Source organism: Sminthopsis crassicaudata, chromosome 2 (assembly GCF_048593235.1).
Source record: "Sminthopsis crassicaudata isolate SCR6 chromosome 2, ASM4859323v1, whole genome shotgun sequence".
NCBI classification, from domain to species: domain Eukaryota; kingdom Metazoa; phylum Chordata; class Mammalia; order Dasyuromorphia; family Dasyuridae; genus Sminthopsis; species Sminthopsis crassicaudata.
Window position 1 is genome coordinate 318,508,796 of NC_133618.1, and position 22,976 is coordinate 318,531,771.

The 22,976-nt window shown below is 33.2% G+C and overlaps 1 protein-coding gene across 6 annotated transcripts in view; it reads right to left on the reverse strand.

Annotated features, from left to right (window-relative positions):
* The window catches only part of PCNX1 (pecanex 1), a 228,766-nt gene that overhangs the window by 160,100 nt on the left and 45,690 nt on the right, over positions 1-22,976 (reverse strand). For all 6 annotated transcript variants that reach the window (XM_074290130.1, XM_074290129.1, XM_074290131.1 and 3 more), the window contains exon 2: positions 18,760-18,968. In XM_074290130.1, the coding sequence (XP_074146231.1) occupies positions 18,760-18,968 (209 nt within the window). The remainder of the gene's footprint in view (positions 1-18,759; positions 18,969-22,976) is intronic.

The window sequence follows — 22,976 nt, forward strand, 5'->3', positions numbered from 1 at the left end:
TTTGTGTTGCACATTGAACATTTTCATACCTTTTCAATATGTTGCTCAGCTATACTGATTCTTTCCTCCTCTTTTTCTTTTTTTTTTTTTAAATAATTTTGTTATATGGAAAGGGAGAAAAAAGGTTACTGAGGAAAATTATGAACTTATGATCATGTTAAAAAATAGAAAAGAGAGAAAACTCTCTTTAAAAAAAGAGAGGCAATGATATCCAGTAACGTAAGAAATATATTATATTCAAGTGATTTGTATTCCACTTTGATTTGCATACTACTATACAAATCACTAGTGTCTCCAATTCTTTTTGTTTCAATATCCCCATCTATTAAAAAAAATATATCATCTCCGTGGGATAGAAAATGCCATTTGCTTCCACAGAGATAACTATGGAGACTGAATGTGGATTGAAGCATAGTATTTTCACCTTTTTTGTATTGTTTGTTCGCTTGTTTTTATGGGGGTTTTTTTCCTCATGGATTTTTCTCTTTTGATCTGATTTTTCTCACATAGCATGACAAATATGGAGATATGTTTGAAAGAGTTGCACATATTTAACCTATATCAAATAAAGTTTTTCAGAGATGAACATTGAAAACTATATGTGTATTTAGAAGAGTAAAATACTATTGAAATAAAACACACCGGGGCAGCTAGGTGGCTCAGTGGACAGAGCACCAGCCCTGAATTCAGGAGAACCGGAGTTCAAATCTGGTCTCAGACACTTAACACTTCCTAGCTGTGTGACCCTGGCCAAGTCACTTAACCCCAGCCTCAAAAAAAAAAAAAAAAAAAAAAAAAAAAAAAAAGAAATAAAACACACCAACTAAGTAGAGAGTGTAATAGAAATAGCATCTACTCCATATAGAACATCAGTTTCCCTAAAAAAGCAATAGAACCTTCTTCAAGAATTAATTGGTCCACAAGATGAAGGTTCAAATTACTCTTTTGGCTTGACTCATACTTCTAATCTGGGAAATGTGAAACAAAAAAAGGATATCCCAAATTGAATCAACACTGTATTCTTACTGAATATTCTTGCCAAGCTATTGTCAAATAAATAGCCTTTGTTAAATATTAGATGGCCTATGAAGGTCTCATTTAAGTCAAATCCTGAACTTTATACCAGTGGTTTAGACTAAAGTCAGTTATGGCTGAAGACATTTGCATAAGCTGACATGCCTGGCTCAAAATGACTCTAATTCAGTTCAGAAAAGACAATGGAAAGAGAGAAGTCCAATACAGAGGACAGGCACCTTGTGGCTGCCACCATATGATAACATATGTCGTCTTTTCAATGTGACAGGAAGAATACAGAAAGCACCAGGACTATATTTCCCCACTCTGGCTAATGGTACTAAAAAAAAACTGAATTGTCAACATAAGGAAAATGAAAGTAAATTTATATTCAATGATTAAAATTAGTCTTGAATGTACTCTTTGTTTTTTAAGGACCATGCCCTAAAAGCAGAGGGGCAACTCTTGAACTTAACAAAAGAAGTGAAAGAGAAAATCCTTATATGGACAGAAATCTGGCATAGGGCAAGAAATATGGTCTTCAACCAGGAAGTTTCATTGAAATTATGTGAAAGCCCCATGAAGATCAGGTGTAGGGGAAGAAAATCAAGCAAAGATAAGTACTAGGAATCCACTTTGCTGATGTGAGCCCCCTGAGAACCAGCAGGTTATTTTTGTCACAAGATCAAATAGTGAGAGGGATTTTGCCATCAAGAAATTCATAGAGCTGCAGAAGTTTACACAAGTTGTTAAGTCACTTGTCAGAAAAGGACTGAGACTTCAGGGAGATGATGCCATGAAATGCAAGTGAACTAGATTAAGTGGCAGAGGATTGCGCAAGGTCACCTGTCTCATCTTCTCCTCCAGAGTCATCTGGGTCCAGTGGTCAGATATAGATCTGTGGGAAACGTTGGCCTCTTCAAAACTAAGACTTTTAGCAGGTCTCAGTCAAAGCAGAAGTACAGTTAGGAAAAAGATGGGGCAGAGAATATCCTCTTACATAGTCAAAAAAAAAAAAAAAAAAAAAACCAGCTTGGAAGGGGTTCTGGCCAAAACAATAACAACTGCTATTTACCCAAATTTGGTCTGGTATATCTAATTGGCCAATCAATGCAGCCAGAGTGATTTGGATTTCAGGCATGGTCCGGTGAAATCTTGAGAAGTTTCAGAAATAATATTTTAAAGAAATTTATATTTCTTTAGGCAGAGTGACCTGTTAACTGGTTAACACTAGAACAATCCTTGGTAGAGATGTGTTCCAATAGAAATCTCCTCTCTGAAAAAGATCATTATCAGTTTGAAAATCCCACAGGCAACTTACTTTTATAAATTTACATGAAAGTTATTAAGACTTCAATTCAAGACTGTCATTTTGACCAGCAGGAGGAATACAGAGAGGTTGGAGAGACTTACATCAACTGATGCTGAGTGAAATGAATAGAACCAGAAGATCGCTGTACACTTCAATGCTGTATGAAGAGGTATTCTGATGGAAGTGGATATCTTCAACATAAAGAAGATCCAACTCACTTCCAGTTGATCAATGATGGACAGAAACAACTACACCCAGAGAAGGAACACTGGGAAGTGAATGTAAATTGTTAGCACTACTGTCTATCTACCCAGGTTACTTATACCTTTGGAATCTAATACTTAATGTGTAACAAGAAAATGGTATTTACACACATATATTATATCTAGATTATATTGTAACATATGTAAAATGTATGGGATTGCCTGTCATCAAGGGGAGGGAGTGGAGGGAGGGGGGGGATAATTTGTAAAAATGAATACAAGGGATAATATTATAAAAAAAAATTACTCATGCATATATACTGTGGAAAAAAAATTCTAAATTTAAAAAAAAAAAAAAAAAGACTGTCATTTTTAGGTGCCTGAGATGGGGAGTTGTGGCTTCAAAATAAACCTTTTTACAACTAATTCCCTAGTGAAAATTAAAGATAGAAAATGAAATTCATAAAATAAATAAGTGTGATATGCTGTTCCACATCGTACACCCTATGACCAAGTGTAGGCACAATTAAATATCACCTTGTGCAAGGACCACCACAGTATTTATTAAGCATCTCCTGTATGTCAGACACTGACAAATGCTGGGAATACAAATTCAAGTAGAAAGAAAGACAGGTTCTACCTTCAAAGAGCTTACATGCTCATGGATGTAAGACAATCCATAAAAGGAAAAGAGGAGGAAGAGGTTGGCAGGGAGAGAGACAAAGGCACCAGGTTTGGGCTTACAGCAGAGGTAGTATAACATGGAGAAGAATGAGACATGGCTGGGCTTGGCACACCCCTTTTAAATAATTTAAGAGGAGCCGTCCAATCAGAAGGAGGGCCAAAGGGGCAGAGACCATATACGATGGTGAGGGTGTGGGCTCCAGGAGGGACATATTTATTATGTGAAAGCATAAAAGCTACATAGCAGTAGCTCTCCAGGCAAATACAACTCTCTACACCAGCAGACACAGTAGAGATGGCAGAATGAGCTGCTGAACTGAGTCTACTTCTTGCTTGTTAAGTCAGAAAATGGCATTATACACTCCCCCATAATAAGCTTTGCTTTGAGAATGGCTTTAGAAATATAGGGATGATAAGGATTAGATCCCCTGCAAATCAAGAGGCTGTTTGGTAGTAAGGACAGGACAAAGAACCCTGTTCATATCCTGACTCAGAGACTTAGCTATATAATCTTAGCTAAGTCACTTAAATCTCACTGTCCCTGTATCCTTATGAGTAAAAAAATAAGGGGTTTGAACTCAACGACTTAAAAAAAAATCTTTTTTACATTTATTTTATTCACTCTTCTGAAATAAAACCAAAATGACAGAACTACAGCAATTTTTTTAAGAAACAAAAGAATTAATTACAAAAGAAGAGGAATGGAAAGTAACAATAAGAGATTAAAAACTTCCCCTTCACCTACTGTTCCCTTTATACTTTCCCTCAAACCAAAGGCAAATGAAATAAATGGGATATTTTCAATACAATACTAAGCTAAAGGAAAGCAATACTAATAGCTGCTCAATCTAAACAGGGAAACCAGCTTTTTAGTTGTCAAGAAATTATAAAAATATTCTTCCAACCTGTCCCATTAACCCATCCAGGGAATGCAGCAAGGTAGTAATAATCAGTCAAAGGCTTCATAAGATGTTCTATCTAACTTGAAGTCCATCAATTGAACATACTATAAATTCAAAATACAATTTGTTCCTCTATTGCCCTATTAATAATATGCCATAGGGGAAAGGCCTCAGATGCAAACACCTAGAAAATATCTTAGAATGCCCATTAATTTTCATCTATGTAAAGCTCAATGATTTTTAAAGTGTTTGCCAACTCTATGATCTTATGATTCCATGGGAACACTAGTAAGAATACACCAGCACCAATGCAATAAGAGCTCTTCAGTCCCACCTAAGCCAAAATCAAACCTTAAAGTCTTCAAACTTTTAGATAATAAGGGGTCGTTGTATTAAAACCAAATGTAATCTCCAGAACTATCAATTAGGGAAATTCCCCTGAAATAGGTTAACTGAATTAATTACTTGGGAATTTGAGAGCATTTATGTATTTCATTAAGACTCTTCAGTGAAAGGAATTGAGGAACGCATCAGAAAGGATAATATTCAAACCTCTCTAGGATCTCAGAAAACTTTCTAGAGATTGGGATTATGACACCTGGGTATGAAAAATTGCAAAATATACTCTAGTTTATTTGCTGAAGACAGCAAAAATTAAAGGTTAAAATAAACAGAATAAATTTATTCTTCAGAAAATTAATCTAACAGCCTGCCTGCATGGATTATCCCAGAACTAGAAAATGAGTAGACGCCTATCATTTGGGGAATGGTGAATAAGTTATTGGTCTGTAAAAAATGATGAACAAGCCGACTTCAGAAAATCTGGAAAGGCTTACATGAACAGATGCTGAGTGAAGTGAGCAGAACCAGGAGAACATTGTAACACAGTAACAACAAGATTATGTGATGACCAAATGTGATGGACTTGACTCTTCTCAGCAATACAGTGATCTAAGTAATTCCAATAGATTTGGGATGGCAAATGCTATCTGTATCCAGAAGAAAACTATGAAGATTGAATGCTATTTTCTCCCTCTCCCTCTCTTTTGTATGTTTGCTTTATCTTTCCCTTTTTTCAGATTTTTCTTTCACAAAATGACTAATATGGAAATATGTCTAAAAGGATTGTACAGGTATAACCTATGTCAGATTGTTTGCTCTCTTGGGGAGGGGAGAGGTGAAAGAGAGAAGGAAAAAAAATTGGAACTCAAAAATTTACAAAAATTAATATTGAAAATTAAAATACAATTGAATTTTAAAAAGAGAGAGGAGTCCTTACCTCACATTATTAGTATTACTGAGTTATAAAAGATAAGTAGAAAAGATATTATGCTCTCAAGATGCTGCAGAAGAAACTACTTATAAGCTTATAAGAGAAAAGACAACAGTGAAAAAGACTATCCTAAAAATGTAAATATGTCAATAATAACAGCTGTTACTGTCTTCATAAAGAAAATCACAAGGAAAAAATATATAAACCTTTTTAGGATGATATACACAGATCTAAGTACATTTCATTCTACTACATAATAGCATTCTCTTCTGCACAGAGTTCTTCAGTTTGTCAATTCTTTATAAAATAATTCTGTTATGTAATAAAATGTGGATCCTACGCTCAAATTTTCAAAAATGGCTTTCAAAATCCAATGAAAACTAAAACTCCAAGATAAGCTATGTTCTATTATCAAACAACATGTTTTATAGTTAAACACATTCATAATTCTAAAATGAAGTAAAATGAAATAAAAACAACAGAAACTAGACTAAATTGGTACCCAGTTTCAAGATTCTAGGAATAACCCCTTAGTATTTTACCTTGATGGATTCATTCTCTCATCATATTATGCTGTGCCTCACCCACCAAAAAAGTTGATTTCAAAAAAGATTAACAAAAAATAGAAGACATGTCAAACCAGAGCTTGGTAGTTTCTGTACTATGGTTTGTAAAGCAAATAATACTTTCAATCCATCACTTATAACAATGATTCTAGTGATCAAGCTGTGAAAGTAATCATTGTTTTTGAGTCAGCACGTAATACAGTAGAAGGAATATTACATTAGGAATATGAAGACTTAAGTTACTTATCACAATACAGAATCTCAGAATTAGAAGAGATCTAGAGACCATCCAGTCTAACCTTTACCTAAAACCTGAAATCATCTTTATACATCTTTAAAAAGTGATCAACCTCTTTAAGATATCCAGTGACAGAATTATTCCAACTCTCCATGAAGCCCACTGTACTTCTGGACATCTCTTGTTAAGAGATAAACATCTCAATCTATTATGAGTCAAAATTTGCTCTTCAGTAACTACAGCTCATTGATTATACTTCTGCCCTTAAGGGAGACAAGCACATCAAGTCTAATCTCTCTTCCATATGACAAATTTTGAAATATATGAAATGTCAATTGTATCTTCTTTATGTCTCCTGATGGTGGGGGGAAAGAATATCTATTCAAAGATAAGCATCACAAGCTGCTATAATTAAGGTTCACTTGAGATAATTACAAGTACCATGATTATCATGGTCAAACTCTTCTGAACAGAGCTTAGCTTGTCAATTCTTTCTAAACTGTGACATCCTTAACATAATTCCATAATATGGTTTGAATAGTATGGAGGAATTAACACTGTTGTTCTTTATTTTTTTCTTTTTTTTTTTATTTTTTTTATTTTTTATTATATATATATATATATATATATTTTATAATATTATCCCTTGTATTCATTTTTCCAAATTACCCCCCCTCCCTCTATTCCCTCCCCCCGACGACAGGCAATACCATACATTTTACATGTGTTACAATATAGTCTAAGTACAATACATGTGTGTGAATATCATTTTCTTGTTGCACAATAAACATTAGAATCCGAAGGTACATGCAACCTGGGCAGACAGATATTAGTGCTAACAATTTACATTCCCCTCCCAGTGTTTCTTCTCTGGGTGTAGCTACCTCTGTCCATCATTGATCAACTGGAAGTGAGTTGGATCTTCTTTATGTTGAAGATTTCCACTTCCATCAGAATACATCCTCATACAGTATTGTTGTTGAAGTATACAGTGATCTTCTGGTTCTGCTCATTTCACTCAGCATCAGTTGATTTAAGTCTCTCCAACCCTCTCTGTATTCCTCCTGCTGGTCATTTCTTACCGAGCAATAATATTCCATAACTTTCATATACCACAATTTACCCAACCATTCTCCAATTGATGGACATCCATTCATCTTCCAGTTTCTAGCTACAACAAAAAGAGCTGCCACAAACATTTTGGCACATATATGTCTCTTTCCGCTCTTTAGTATTTCTTTGGGATATAATCCCAGTAGTAGCGCTGCTGGGTCAAAGGGTATGCACAGTTTGATAACTTTTTGGGCATAATTCCAGATTGCTCTCCAGAATGGCTGGATTCTTTCACAACTCCACCAGCAATGTATTAGTGTCCCAATTTCCCCACATCCCCTCCAACATTTGTCATTATTTGTTCCTGTCATCTTAGCCAATCTGACAGGTGTGTAGTGGTATCTCAGAGTGGTCTTAATTTGCATTTCTCTGATCAGTAGTGATTTGGAACACTCTTTCATGTGAGTGGATATAGTTTCAATTTCTTCCTCTGAGAATTGTCTGTTCATATCCTTTGACCATTTATCAATTGGAGAATGGTTCGGTTTCTTATAAATTAGGGTCAGTTCTCTATATATTTTGGAAATGAGACCTTTGTCAGAACCTTTGTTTTTAAAAATATTTTCCCAATTTGTTACTTCCCTTCTAATCTTGTTTGCATTAGTATTATTTGTACAGAAACTTTTTAGTTTGATGTAATCAAAATCTTCTATTTTGTGATCAATAATGATCTCTAGTTCTCCTCTGGTCATAAATTCCTTCCTCCTCCACAAGTCTGAGAGGTAGATTATCCTCTGTTCCTCTAATCTATTTATTATCTCCCTCTTTATGCCTAAATCATGGACCCATTTTGATCTTATCTTGGTATATGGTGTTAAGTGTGGATCCATATCTAATTTCTGCCATACTAATTTCCAGTTTTCCCAACAGTTTTTTCCGAATAATGAATTTTTATCCCTAATGTTGGAATCTTTGGGTTTGTCAAAGATTAGATTGCTATAGATGTACCCTTTTTTGTCCTTTGTATCTAATCTGTTCCACTGATCTACCGGTCTATTTCTTAGCCAATACCAAATGGTTTTGGTGACTGCTGCTATATAATATAGCTTTAGATCAGGTACACTTAGACCACCTTCCTCTGAGTTTTTTTTCATTAGTTCCCTTGCAATTCTTGACCTTTTATTCTTCCATATGAATTTTGTTGTTATTTTTTCTAGGTCATTAAAATAGTTTCTTGGGAGTCTGATTGGTATAGCACTAAATAAATAGATTAGTTTGGGGAGTATTGTCATCTTTATTATATTCGCTCGGCCTATCCAAGAGCACTGAATGTCTTTCCAATTATTTAAATCTGATTTTATTTTTGTGGCAAGTGTTTTGTAATTTTTCTCATATAATTCCTGACTTGTTCTTTATTTTTTTAATGCAACATAGAGTGCACCAGTTGTTTTGGCTGATACATGCTATTTATATTAAGCATGCAAACCAATAAAATTTTTCCCATATGAATTGTGATATCATTCTTATGCAATTTTAAAAAAAATTCAAATATAAAATTTACAGCTATCCCTATTAAATTACCCATCATTCCAATTAATCAATTTCTTTTAGGAACTTCCTTAAATATATATTAACTACCTTTTCTGGTTTTATACTATTTAAAATTCTGAAGATTACCATCTCTCTGCAGCCAAATAATTGCTAAAATTATTTAAAACAACAGGGCCAAAGACAAAACCTTAAACCGATCCACTATATGGGGCAGCTAGGTGGCACCAGGAAGACTCATCTTCCTGAGTTCAAATATAGCTTCAGATATTTAGTTGCTATGTGACCCTGGGCAAGTCACTTAATGAAGAAGGAAAATGGCAAACTATTCCATGATATTTACCAAGAAAACAAGTCAGAAACAACTAAAAAACCAAATGATTCAATCTGATTTATTAAAATTCAAGTATTACTTACCAGCCATGTGACCTTGAGCAGATCATATATTTGCCAAGTTTTAATTTCCTCAGCTATAAAATAAGGAGAATATTTCCTCTAACTACCTCTAGAGGATTATTATGAGAATTATGAGATGCTCTTGTTACAATGATGATAATAATAATAATAATAAGCATAAAGGAAACATAGCTATGTAATAATAGATTATATTAAATTCCACAAATTGTTTAAAAGATTCTAATGTTATTTATCATAGTGAAATAATTTGCTCTTCATCTACCTATTTCTTTAAGTAAACTTCTAAACTTTGATTCTCATTGCCATAATTCACAGAAATTCAGAGCAATAAGAATATACAAAATTTGCAACGTAAACCAAAGTACAAGAGAAATATATACAAGTATTACAATCATAAATTGTATCACAATCAAGGAAAAAACTTAATCTCACCCTATGCCTCACCCACTACTGAATATTCTTTTTTTTTTTTCATAACAACTTTCTAATCCCTTCAACTCTCAGTAGTTTCCTAAGCCACTAGACCTGCCCTAGCTTTACTTTCTTCCCTTAACACCATATTTAACTAATCCATCTCCACATACTCCAGGCTCATTTTCTTTAAAATCCCAGCCTTAAATTACTTACATCATTTGCCTATATATCTCACGTGCTGTAGAAAGAAGCTGAAAAGTCAAATAATACAACTTTCCTGAAAAGATATATTACAAATATACTTTTTAACTTCACTATGGCCCTCATTGTAACAAGAGCATCTTTTATTCTTACCTAAGATCTAATTTCATTCCCCACATAAGTTGTTCCAAATCTCTTCTTTCCTCAAGCCCTTCCATACCACTTTTCACAGCCAAGGTTGTTATTTCTTTACAAAGAAAATTGAGTGTATTTCTTCTGAGTTTCCTTTTCTCTTCTTTCTCTACCATCTAAAATTCCCTTGGAATTATCCAGCATTCTCTCCTTTTTTCCAGGCTTCAATAATGAAATGGTCTTTATTCTAGACTAGGTTGACGCCTCTACAGGTAACCTAATTAAATTCATTCCTCTCTCATATTATTCACTAGATTTCCTCCCCAATCACCACTCCTTTCTCTCCTTCATCCTTTTAAAAAACAAGAATAACCTTCACTAGACTCTACCTACTATCCTTCCAAGGTTTTATCCTGAGCTCTCTTACCTTCCTCAGTCAAATTCCAAGAATAAACCGTCCATATTTACTGCCTATAGTCTATGTTTTTTTACTCACTCCTCAATACTTATTAATCTAACTTCTCTCATCAACTAATTTAAATTATTTTCTCTTGGATTATCAATATTCTTGTATTTGCCAAATCTGATGATCTTTTCTCAGTCCTCATACTTCTTTGTTTCTCTGTTTTGATACTACTCTCCAAGACACTTAATCCTCTGTGTTTTCATGGTTCTTTTATCTTCTTGGTTTCCTTCCATGGCTCCCTGTCTATATCATGTGCCCAAACTGTAAGTGTTCCCCAAGACCCTCTCTTGGACCCTCTTCTCTTTTGATTGTTATTCAATTGTTTGTGACCCTATTTGGGGTTTTCTTGGCAAAGATACTTGTGTGGTTTGCCATTTCTTTCTCCCAACTCTTTTTATAAATGAGGAAACTCAGGTAAACAGGGTTAAATGACTGACTAGGGTCACTCTGCTAGTTAAGTGTCTGAGGCCAGATCTGAACTCAGAAAGATGAATCTACCTAATTCATTCTATCCATAGTGCCATCTCGTCACCTAATCTTTCCCTTCTATATTTTTTCTTTTAGTAATTCATAGGTCCAGTGGGCCTCAGGAGTCCAATAATCCTTACCAAATCAAATTATCTATCACCAGTATCTTCTCTGAGCTTCAGTCCTGCCTGCCTATTTGGTGTGCCAAACTAGTAGTCTCAGAACTATCTCACATTCAACATGTTCAAATTCATTGTTTTTCCCCAAAATGTACTTCCAAACTACTTTATTTCTATTTATGAAACCACCATTCCTTCAATCTCCCTAGTCTGTAAACTCAGGGATATACTTTCTCTCACATTAATGTACCCTGTCATTTGCAAATATTGTCATTTCTATCTCTATATCTCAAATCAAAATCCTTCATTCTCTACTCACCCAATATCATCATGGTGCAGGTTTTCATCATAGCTCAACCTAGATTACTGCACTTGCTTCCTAATTAATCATCCTGGTTTATTTCTCTCCCCCACTCTAATTTATTCTCCACTCAGCTACTTATGCAATTTTCCTTAAGTTATTACTCCCCAAACTCTAATAGCTCCCCATTGCCTCTAGGATAAAATATAAGCTCTTCATTTATTTAAAACTGTCAGTAAACATCATATGTAATGGGGATAAACTGGAGCCATTCCTAGTAAGATCAGGAGTGAAACAAGGTTGCCCACTATCACATTATTATTCAATATTGTATTAGAAACACTAGCCTCTTCAATAAGAGCTGAAAAAGAGATTAAAGGAATTAGTGTAGGTAATGAGGAAACCAAATTATCACTCTTTGCAGATGATATGATAGTATACTTAGAGAATCCTAGAGATTCTACTAAAAAGCTATTAGAAATAATTCACAATGTTAGCAAAGTTGCAAGATACAAAATAAATCCACATAAATCCTCAGCATTTTTATACATCACCAACAAAATCCAACAGCAAGAGATACAAAGAGAAATTCCATTCAAAATAACTGTTGATAGCATAAAATACTTGGGAATCTACCAAAGGAAAGTCAGGAATTATATGCGCAAAATTACAAAACACTTTCCACACAAATAAAATCAGATTTAAATAATTGGAAAATTATTAAGTGCTCTTGGGTAGGCCAAGCGAAAATAAAAGATGACAATACTCCCTAAAATAATCTATTTATTTAGTGCTATACCAATCAGACTCCCAAGAAACTATTTTAATGACCTAGAAAAAATAATAACAAAATTCATCTGGAAGAGCAAAAGGTCAAGAATTTCAAGGGAATTAATGGGAAAAAAATTTAAATGAAGATGGCCTAGCTGTACCTGATCTAAAACTATATCATAAAGCAGAGGTCACCAAAACCATTTGGTATTAGCTAAGAAATACATTAGTTGATCAGTGGAATAGGTTAGGTTCACAGGACAAAATAGTCAATAACTATAGCAATCTAGTGTTTGACAAACCCAAAGATCCCAACTTTTGGGATAAGAATTTATTATTTAACAAAAACTGCTGGGAAAACTGGAAATTAGTATGGCAGAAATTAGGCATGGACCCACACTTACCACCGAACACCAAGATAAGATCAAAATGGGTCCATGATTTAAGCAGAAAGAATGAGATTATAAATCAATGAGAGGAACATAGTAGGACAGTTTACCTCTCAGACTTGTGGAGGAAGAAATTTGTGACCAAAGAAGAACTAGAGATCATTACTGATCACAAAATAGAAAGTTTTGATTGTATCAAATTAAAAAGCCTTTGTACAAACAAAACTAATGCAAACAAGATTAGAAGGGAAGCAACAAAGTGGGAAAACATTTTTATAGTTAAAGGTTCTGATAAAGGCCTCATTTCCAAAATATATAGAGAATTGACTCATAGTTATAAGAAATCAAACCATTCTCCAATTGATATATGGTCAAAGAATATGAACAGACAATTCTCAGATGATGAAATTGAAACTATATCCACTCATATGAAAGAGTGTTTCAAATCACTACTGATCAGAGAAATGCAAATTAAGACAACTCTGAGATACCACTACACACCTGTCAGATTGGCTAAGATGACAGGAAAAAATGATGAATGAAAACTAGGACACTGATGCATTGTTGGTGGAGTTGTGAACGAATCTGGAATTATGCCCAAAAAGTTATCAAACTGTATACTCTTTGATCCAGCAGTGTTACTACTGGGCTTATATCCCAAAGAGATCTTAAAGAAGTGTTAAATGTTTGTGGCAGCCCTTTTTGTAGTGGCTAGAAACTGGAAAACGAATGGATGCCCATCAATTGGAGAATGGTTGGGTAAATTGTGATATATGAATGTTATGGAATATTATTGTTCTGTAAGAAATGACCAACAGGATGAATACAGAGAGGCTTGGAGAGACTTACATGAACTGATGCTGAGTGAAATGAGCAGAACCAGGAGATCATTATACACTTAAACAATAGTGTATGAGGATGTATTCTGATGGAAGTGGATATCTTCAACAAAGAGAAGATCTAATTCAGTTCCAGTCGATCAATGACAGACAGAATCAGCTATACCCCAGAGAAAGAACACTGGGAAATGAGTGTAAACTGTTTGCATTTTTGTTTTTCTTCCCACGTTATTTTTACCTTCTGAATCCAATTCTTCTTGTGCAACAAGAGAACTGTATGGTTATGCACACATATATTGTATCTAGGATATACTATAACATATATAAGACTGCCTGCCATCTAGGGGAGAAGGTGGAGGGAAGGAAGGGAAAAATCGGAACAGAAGTGAGTGCAAGGGATAATGTTGTAAAAAATTACCCATGCATATGTTCTGCCAATAAAGTTATTATAATTAAAAAAAGAGTAAAAAAATAAAATATAAGCTCCTCTATTTAATGATTTTTTAAAAGCCCTTTGCAAGCTCATCTTAGCTTTATTATAGCTCCCAGCTTCACTATATTCATCATGCATTCTCTTCCCATACTCTATATAGTCTAAATGAACTATCCTTTCTTTGTGTTCCTCATATACAGGGGTTGATATTTCTGTACCTTTGCACTGGTCATATCCCACATCTAATCAATATTCTTTCTTCATATCTGCCTTTTCATGACAAAGCTAGAGAACTAACTTCTATCTGAAGCCTTTTTTGATTCTTCCAAGTGTAAGGACAGAGAGGAGATGAGGGAGAGGAGACGAAAGAAAGGGGGAAAGACAGAGAAGAAGAGAGAAAGATGAAGAAAGAGAGGAAAGAAAAGGGGGGGAGGGAAGAAGAGAGGCTATCTCCAATAAAATGAATATTCATTAGAATAAGGATTTTTTTCTTTCTTTTTTGGGGGTCTTTTTATCAATAGTGGTCAGCACAATAAATACCTAGCACAAGCAGACACTTAAAAAATTCTTCTTCACTTAAAAAAAAAAAAAAAAAAAACTTTAGTCATCATGACTTTCAAAAAAGAGAAAATTCTCATGTGAATCTTTGAAACAAGGATTTGAAATGTTGCTCAGACAAAAATAACCTAATTTACCCTATGACAAAGCAAACATGAGTATAGGTAGACTCACCTTAAACAGGTTATTTTATAAAAGTTTGGAAATTTGAAATTTAACACATATTTTCAATTTTTAAAAATGTTCTAACTATGGTCAGGTTCCCAGAAAAGCCTTAAAAGAATCTACTAATAAAGACACTCAACTATATTATGGTGTAATGAGATTTTCCTAGAATCTAACTACCATACTATTCTCATCAGAAAATGCATTGCTACTGAAAGAAATATGGTGGCACTGCCAACATTGGCTCCTGGCTGTGCATCTCCCTTCCAAATCCTTCATTTGTGACAAGCAATAGACCTTTCAAGGAGATATAGCAGATGCCTTCATGTAGCACTGACTGTCCATTTGTAAGCCAGGAGATAACTACAATAAGAATCAACAAATAATTTCTAAAGCTCATTTTGGCTTTGAACTTTCTCAAAAAAAAAAAAAAAAAAAAAAACCACTAACTCCTTCCAGGGAAGTATAGATAAACTTTTTCTTTAGGCTATAGTTCAGCTCCTCAGTTATAATCCTTCATGACTGAGTCAACCTCAGTGATTATATTTACTTGGTATATCCTGTCTCAATGTAAAGTCAATTTTTAAACTCCCAAAGCACATTAACAAAATTCATTCCTAGAAATTGTATTTATTTCAAAATTCAATTACAAACAAACTATTAAACTGAAGGAAGGTTTCAGAAATGCCTTGAAAACAATCCTCAATAAATAATTCCCAATCTCAACAAAATCTGGAAGAAAAAGTATATTTGAAAATATTTAGCATAAATGCTTAGTTTACTAATTATTCATGAATATAAAAGCATTAAATATTTGAAAAGGTGGCAGGAAAATTAGTGACTTTCATACATTTCCAAAGTAGGCATCTTGTCAAGTTCTATTTATGATTGTAATACTTTATTTAGAAAACTCAATTTTATGAGGCCATAAGATCTCATTTCTTTTAATCTATACACCAAAGTTAAGTTTCTCAAAATTCTAGACAACTTACAATGTGTATCTGTACTCTTAGTTAACTAATGATTTTTAATTGATTAATCAATATCCAAAAATATTAGCTAAAATTATTCTGACTGAAGAATCTGAAAATCTACTCATGTTCCATGTATTTTCCAAGTTCCAAAAATGGTTGAATATGGAATGAGTACAATTCTGAAACAATTTAAAAATTTGTTGAATCTTTCAAGGATAATTTATCCAGATCCCAACTTCAATCTCTTTCTCCATATTTTTACAACCTATTTCTATTCTTATTTCAGAAACTCTGTAACTTTGCCAATACTTGAATCCTTCTAAGAAATACAATCATTAAAAGAAAAATTCAATTACTATTTTAGTTTTAAATTTAGAAACTCCAGTTAGAAAACATATCAATTAAATCACTTCAGAAAATAAGCAGATTGAATGCCAGACATAAAAGACCTGAATTCAAATTCTTCCTCTACTATTTCCTGGTTATATTACTGAGGGGAGTGGAGAGGGGAGAACAGTGGGGCTTCTGACAGTCTTCAGCCTGGAAAATGAGGAGATTGAACTGGATAGGCTGTAAGGTCTATTTCAGCTTAAACTAGATGAAACTAGGCTTTAGGATACTACAATCTAACCTAACAAAAAAACTGACTAAAACAAGTATCTTCAGTCAAAAAGTCATGTCAGCAGCAGGATGAATACAGAGAGGCATGGAGAGACTTATATCAACTGATGTTGAGTGAAATGAGAAGAACCAGGAGATCATTATACACTTCAACAACAATACTATATGAGGACGTATTCTGATGGAAGTGGATATCTTCAACATAGAGAAGAGCTAATCCAATTCCAATTGATCAATGATGGACAGAATCAGCTACACCCAGAGAAGGAACAATGGGAAATGAGTGTAAACTGTTAGCATTTTTTGTTTTTCCCCCCCCCAGGTTATTTTTACCTTCCGAATCCAATTCTTCCTTTGCAACAACAAAAACAACAACAAAATTCGGCTCTGCACATATATATTGAACCTAGGATATACTATAACATATTTAATATGTAGGGGAATGCCTGCCATCTAGGGAAGGGGGTGGAGGGAAGGAGGGGGAAAATTTGGAACAGAAGGGAGTACAAGGAATAATGTTGTAAAAAAATTACCTATGCATATGTACTGTCAAAAATGTTATAATTATAAGATTAATTAAAAAAAAAAGTCACGTCAGCAGATCTGGTTTTTGTTTTGTTTGTTTGGGTTTTCATTTAATGCTTCTGGATTTTGCAGCTACTAAAATGGGCTGGAAAAACAACCAAGTAGGGAAGGCAAAAAAGAAAAATCAGCATAAGGCTTCTCCTTTATCATATTTAAAGCTCAGCAAGCACCTAGTTCTAAGAAATGCCAATTTATAGATACTAGTTATTGATTAGAAGTCATAGGAGTCCTTATATTTAGATCACTTCACAACTAGCTGACAATCCAATCTCTAACAACTAGAAGTTTTGTTACAAACCTATAGAAGCTGATCAGATAATTAAATAATAAAATTATTTTGGGTAGGATTACTAAATTAATTTCTAATACACTAGCATCTGATATGGTTATATCATTCTGAGTTACTCAAATATTATAAATTAACATTTTTAAGTTAGTTCACAGTCATTTGCATTTCTCGCTATGATTACCTATTCCCTTGCTCTGTGGGTCTATTCCCCAATCTCATATTTAGTATTTGAGTTTAGAAAATAGATTAATCATAAAAGATCAAACTGATAAGTAAAAAGGAAAAAATGAAAACAAATCAATAATGACAGCCTTAGAGGAAATAAGATATTGACTTGAAAACTACCTAAGAATATATTATGTAAACATGAAAATTACAATTATATTTTAAAAACTGGCACTGTTGGTACATGTGTACTTATGCTATCTAGTTTTAAATATCTGAATGAAATCATTTCTGTTTACCTTTCATTCATTCTTAAGACTCATTAATACTTTGCCATCCTATGCACCACTTTTGTTTACTTTTTCTAATTCTATCTTCCAATTCCTTTTTTATTTATCTCTTTTTCACCTTCTCACCTATTTATACCTAAATCCCAGTAGCACCCATGGTATTATTTGGCCCCACTAGTAATGCTCAATTCTAAAATGGGTTACTGATTTTTATTCTCTAGGATATAAGAATGATGATAAAAGCATAAGAAATTTTTGATGAAATGATTAATTCAAGCATTACCATCAACTTCTAATTATTTGCATCTCAAATTATCTGCTCATAATGCAAAAGTTTGTTCCCAGCACTAATGGCACAGGTAGCACAATCCTTACCACTATGGGACCATATCCCAGCCTAAGTTACACGTAGGACCACTATAATTATCTCTTTCACTTCATGGATGTTAGGGGTAAAGTGCCCCTACAATCTAGAAAATCCACATAAAATTTTTTGTCCCTCCCTTCAAGCCAGAGAAGAAGTTAATTTTTTTCTTTTATAAGGTGTTTATAGTACTTTACTGCAAAATTTGGGTTAAGTATTTGGTCATAGGCTCTGTGTCATCTGCTGGCTTTATATGTCTGCAGCTTCTCCAAAACTGCCCCCAAATTCCAATTTAATTTCTTATGCTGATCTGTGATATAACTATACCACAATGGGGAAAATCACAACATGAAAAGGATATCTAGGCAAAACAAGCATTTTACTACCAAGAAGAGGTATAACCAAGTGAAGATATGACACTTTCCCCACCCAAAAAGTTAGTAACAACCAAAGAGGCCATTGAGGGGCACAATTTCCAAATATATAATTCATTCATTCTACTGCTCCTAAAAACTCAGTTTTCAAGAACAAGATTTCAAATGTCCAATGAGGTGCAGTGGATCATAATTTCTTTCCTAGTCGATAATCGGGAATAGCTAAAAATCTTCATCTTAATGCCTAATTCTAAAAGAAGACAAAAAATTTTACATGAGATAATAAAAAGTCAGTGCAAATTGAGCCAAAGATTTCACCATTTTTGTTACTAAAGATTATATAAGATATATGGAGCATGCTGAATTATTCCTACCTATGTTCACTAGAGGTTTTTTGGTTCAAATAAGTTCTATAATATTAAAAGATCAAGGATATGAAAAGTGGACTTCATAATGTTCTAATATGCTCTAGAGGGAGTCCTAACTTTGTGGGTCTAAACTCCATGTAGACAAGTTAGCTTTGATTTATTCCTAACCACTAATAGAGTAATAAACGTAGTCAATCATATTGACAATTATAATCATAAAATATAAGACTCAGAAATGCGGTATAGAAAAGCAGACTTCTTACCTAGGTCCATTGCTATCTTTTCTCCTGGTTGAACAGCTATCTTTTTCTGGCTTGATTCCCCGATCAGTGAGTTCATTAGCATTCTTCTCTATAACTTCTCCTTCATCAAGTGCTCTGTGCAGGCGGTAATTGACCATCTTCAGAACAATGAAGATAGCAGCTATCATTGGACAATAAACTGCTACTATAATCATGGAAGAAGGAAGAGCCTTCAAGAAAAATGGAAGACAAAATAGAATTATTTTTACCTATGGAAAAGAAAGAAATAAAAATATTAATCAACAAGAATTTTTCAAGTACTTGTTTATTTAGTACTATACTCTAGATGCGATGAGTTATCAAAGTAAAAAGACAGTTCCTACCCAGAATATATTATCATTTAGTTGGAAAGGAAAGAAAAACATATATTAAACCAGGTCTTCTTAATCTGAGATTCCTGAGTTTCAATATAATTTATATATTTTTTGTAATCCTCTACATTTCATTTTACATACTCAACAGCATCCTGAGAAAGGGTCCAAAGGTTTCATCATAGGGGTCCCTGACATTAAAAAGTTAATTGCATCAAACAATTATTAAACAAGAGTACATATAAAAGAATTATGTACTAATATATATATACACAAATAAACGGATATATACATACTCATACATAGCTATAAAAACAAGATCTTTATATATCAATATATAAAAGTACTTGGTAAACAACTTCCATAATGCATGCAAATCAATTAATAGTCTTGGAGTTCCCTGGGTCACAGAGAAGTTAAGTAACTTGCCTAGAATCACCTACTATATCCCCTAAGTGGAAGTTAAAACCAGTCTTTTCAGATTCCAATTCCAACTTTTCTTTCTGTACACCAGGTACTCTCTCATACATAATTAAAATGTTATGCTACACAGTGAAAAAAGATAAAGTATAGTGATGTGTTAATATATGAATGTGAGAACTCACAAAATTCTGGAATGGCAGCAAAGAAAACACAGAAGTTAGGTCTGGAAGATTTACCATTAATCGATACATTAAATAAATAAATTATCTATCCATTTTTAGTACTTACCTCTATTATTATCATACATAATAATAAAGTCTTTATTTTGATGAGAATCTATATAATTTTAGTGTCAGAAGGAACCTAATATGTTACTAAAGAAGCATTCAACAGTCTTCCATATTGTAAACTTTAAACGGATTATTGAAGACACAGTAATTAAATTATAGCTTTGCTATCTGGCTACTAGAAGGTTACAAGGCGTATTTAGTGAAATATAATCCAAATGCAATTATTTAGATACTTAAGTGATCTAATTTGCTTTATTTGTAATGTTTATATTTTTCACTGTTTAAAAAATTAGCTTAAGTGATCTAAATTGCTTTATTTGATATTTTTCACTGTTTAAAAAATTAGCTTAAAATCTCATACAAAAATTAGAATATTAGTTGTTTTATCATATATAAAGATAGGTGTGTTAGAGATTCAAAAGAGAAAATATTAACTAAGATTTCATGATTTAGAATCTCTCAAAAATATGTGAACATAGGCAAGTCATATCCTCCCAAAGTTTGTACAACTTTTGAGCATTTTATACTTTATGTAAAATAAGAGTTAACTCCTGTACTGCCGAGTTTATTCACAAGTTTATTATGATGAAAGCACTCTGGAAACTCTGAGGCACCAACACTATAATCTATCATAACAGATTTTAAGACAGAGACACTGAATTATATATATCAAGTGACCAGAAGAGGAAAAGACTCTTCTAAGTCCTTACTTAAAAGTCTAGAAAAGTATCAGGAGACACTTGTGAGAATTTATGGTGCTTTCTCAAAGCAAAAAATCAAAGAATACTAAGGAAGAATGTAACATACTACTTGTCTTTAAATATGAAGTCATATATTATGGATTTCACACCAGAGAGAAATAATATTTGCCTTTTATTATGTTTGTGCACTTTCAATGGGTCTGCTTTAATTTTTTTTTTTTTTTAAATGGGGGAGAATAGATCTGCTTTGTAAAATCTAAGGAAAAAATTGAGGGCTGGGATTGGGAAAAGGCAAATGTTCCTTTGCAACCTAAAAGTGCTTAATGCTGCACTGGAGTCAAAATTAATTCTTTAAGGCATTTTACTTGAATATAAAAAACATGCATTTTCAAAGGAATAACCATTTTTCTTCAACATTTTAACTGCTTGCTCATTTTTTTAGCTGTTTCCACAAAATGGGTGAGAGTAGAACCAACTGTAAAAATGTAGCTATTAGTGTTTTAATTCAGTTTAAAGCAATGGAGAAAAAAAAAATTAAAAATGGCTCTGTCCATCTTTGCTTTTTCTCTCCTGTTATATAAATACATATACTTTTATTTTTTACCACTTCATGTCAAATGTATAAGTCAACCTAAACATTTCTCTTAGCAGATGAATTACTCTCCTGCCACAAAAAGGCTATTGGAACTGACAGTCTGTTCAAAGTGGTATATTACATTCCTGGATTCCCAACTCCTGGTTTTGTTAAGCCAACTTGTCTAGAATTATTTCAAAGAGATGTTTTTTAAAATGTCTTAAAAACAAATAAAAATTGACTTTTTTCTTTGTTCTTTAAAGGGTGCTGGGGCAGCTAAGTGGCGCAGTAGATAGAATACCACCTCTGAAGTCAGGAGGACCTGAGTTCAAATTTGATCTCATACACTTAACACTGCCTAGCTGGGTGACCCTGGGCACCCTTAACCCCAATTGCCTTAGCAAAAAAAAAAAAAAAAAAAAAGGGGGGGGGCTTGTGTTTATGTGCTATCACATACAGACACTTCCATTACACTTGAGGCAATAGGAGGAAAAAAACAAAATTTAAACAAAAGGCTGAACAAACTATTTCCCCTTCCTCAATATATAAAGAGTAGTTTGAATGCAAAAGACCCTACAGAATGAATAATATTAAGTATAGTTTGTTTCTTTTAACTTCTGAACATAGAAAAAAAAGGGAGTGAAAAAAAAATCTGAAATAAATGTCAAATTAGAAACCAGTGTCCTATGAATGACAAGTATTTCCTATTCAAAGTAATTTATTTTATGCCACATAGTTCAAAAATAACTATTTCCCATTAGAAGTTATCCTTAACATTTCCAGGCTACAAGGGACATTTGTGCTAAAACAAATCAATTCTCCAAATGGGTAAAGTGGGAAAAACACAACTGAGTTCTTTTGTAGCTTTGTTTAAACTTGCCCTCTATACTATATGTATTATCTGACAGGGCTGTCTGTTGGCATGGAGAAAGCTCAGAAATGAATGTAAATAGATCAAAAAAATTTTGTTGTAATTCAGTTTTTGTAAATAGAATCCCAAAAAGTAACTGGCTTTGAATGTTGCTAGTGGCTGTTTAGGATTAATCACATAAACATATACATATATGTATGTATGTATGTATATATATATATATATTTACACATATTTTTAATATAGTTTTTATTTACTAGATTATATGCATGGGTAATTTTATAGCATTGACAATTGCTAAACCTCTTGTTCCAATTTTTCCCCTCCTTCCCCCCACCCCCTCCCCTGGATGGCAAGTTGACTAATACATATACATATATGGCAGGTTGATATAAACTTTTAAACTAGACAGTTTTCCTTCGGTCACATCGTTTTACACGCTAACATTTAACAGAAACCACATAATGTTGTTTATAATCTGTGTTTACAGAGTTTTAGTTATTTTTCCAAACATCACTAATCTGGATTCTAGTCTAGAGGCACCAAATCTATTAAGGACATTAAGAGTTATGAACAAATTCTTCATAAATGAGAAAATGGATTTCTTCATCACTGAAAAAGCAAAAGTGCTTATTTTATACCTTTCAACTCATGAAATGGTAATTTATATCTAGATTAATTCACACTTGATTCTCTAGGAAGCAGATATAGGCTTAAAGTGAATGTGCTCAATAATATAATATTTACTACAGTGTTTAATATAATTCACCTTAAACAAAACATTTTGTTAAAAAATATAAACTTCAAATAATGTTGAAAAAACAAAGCATAAGTTTCTCTCAGGTAATTAAAACTAGGTCCATCATTCCAAACAAATATCTGGCTCTTGCTTTACTCTCATAAACTATCCAGAAAACTCAAAAAACCTACATAGAATCAATGCTTTTAAACTGTAGTGCTGGAGAAAACTTTTGAAACTGGTCAATACTTAAAGAAATTAACTCAACT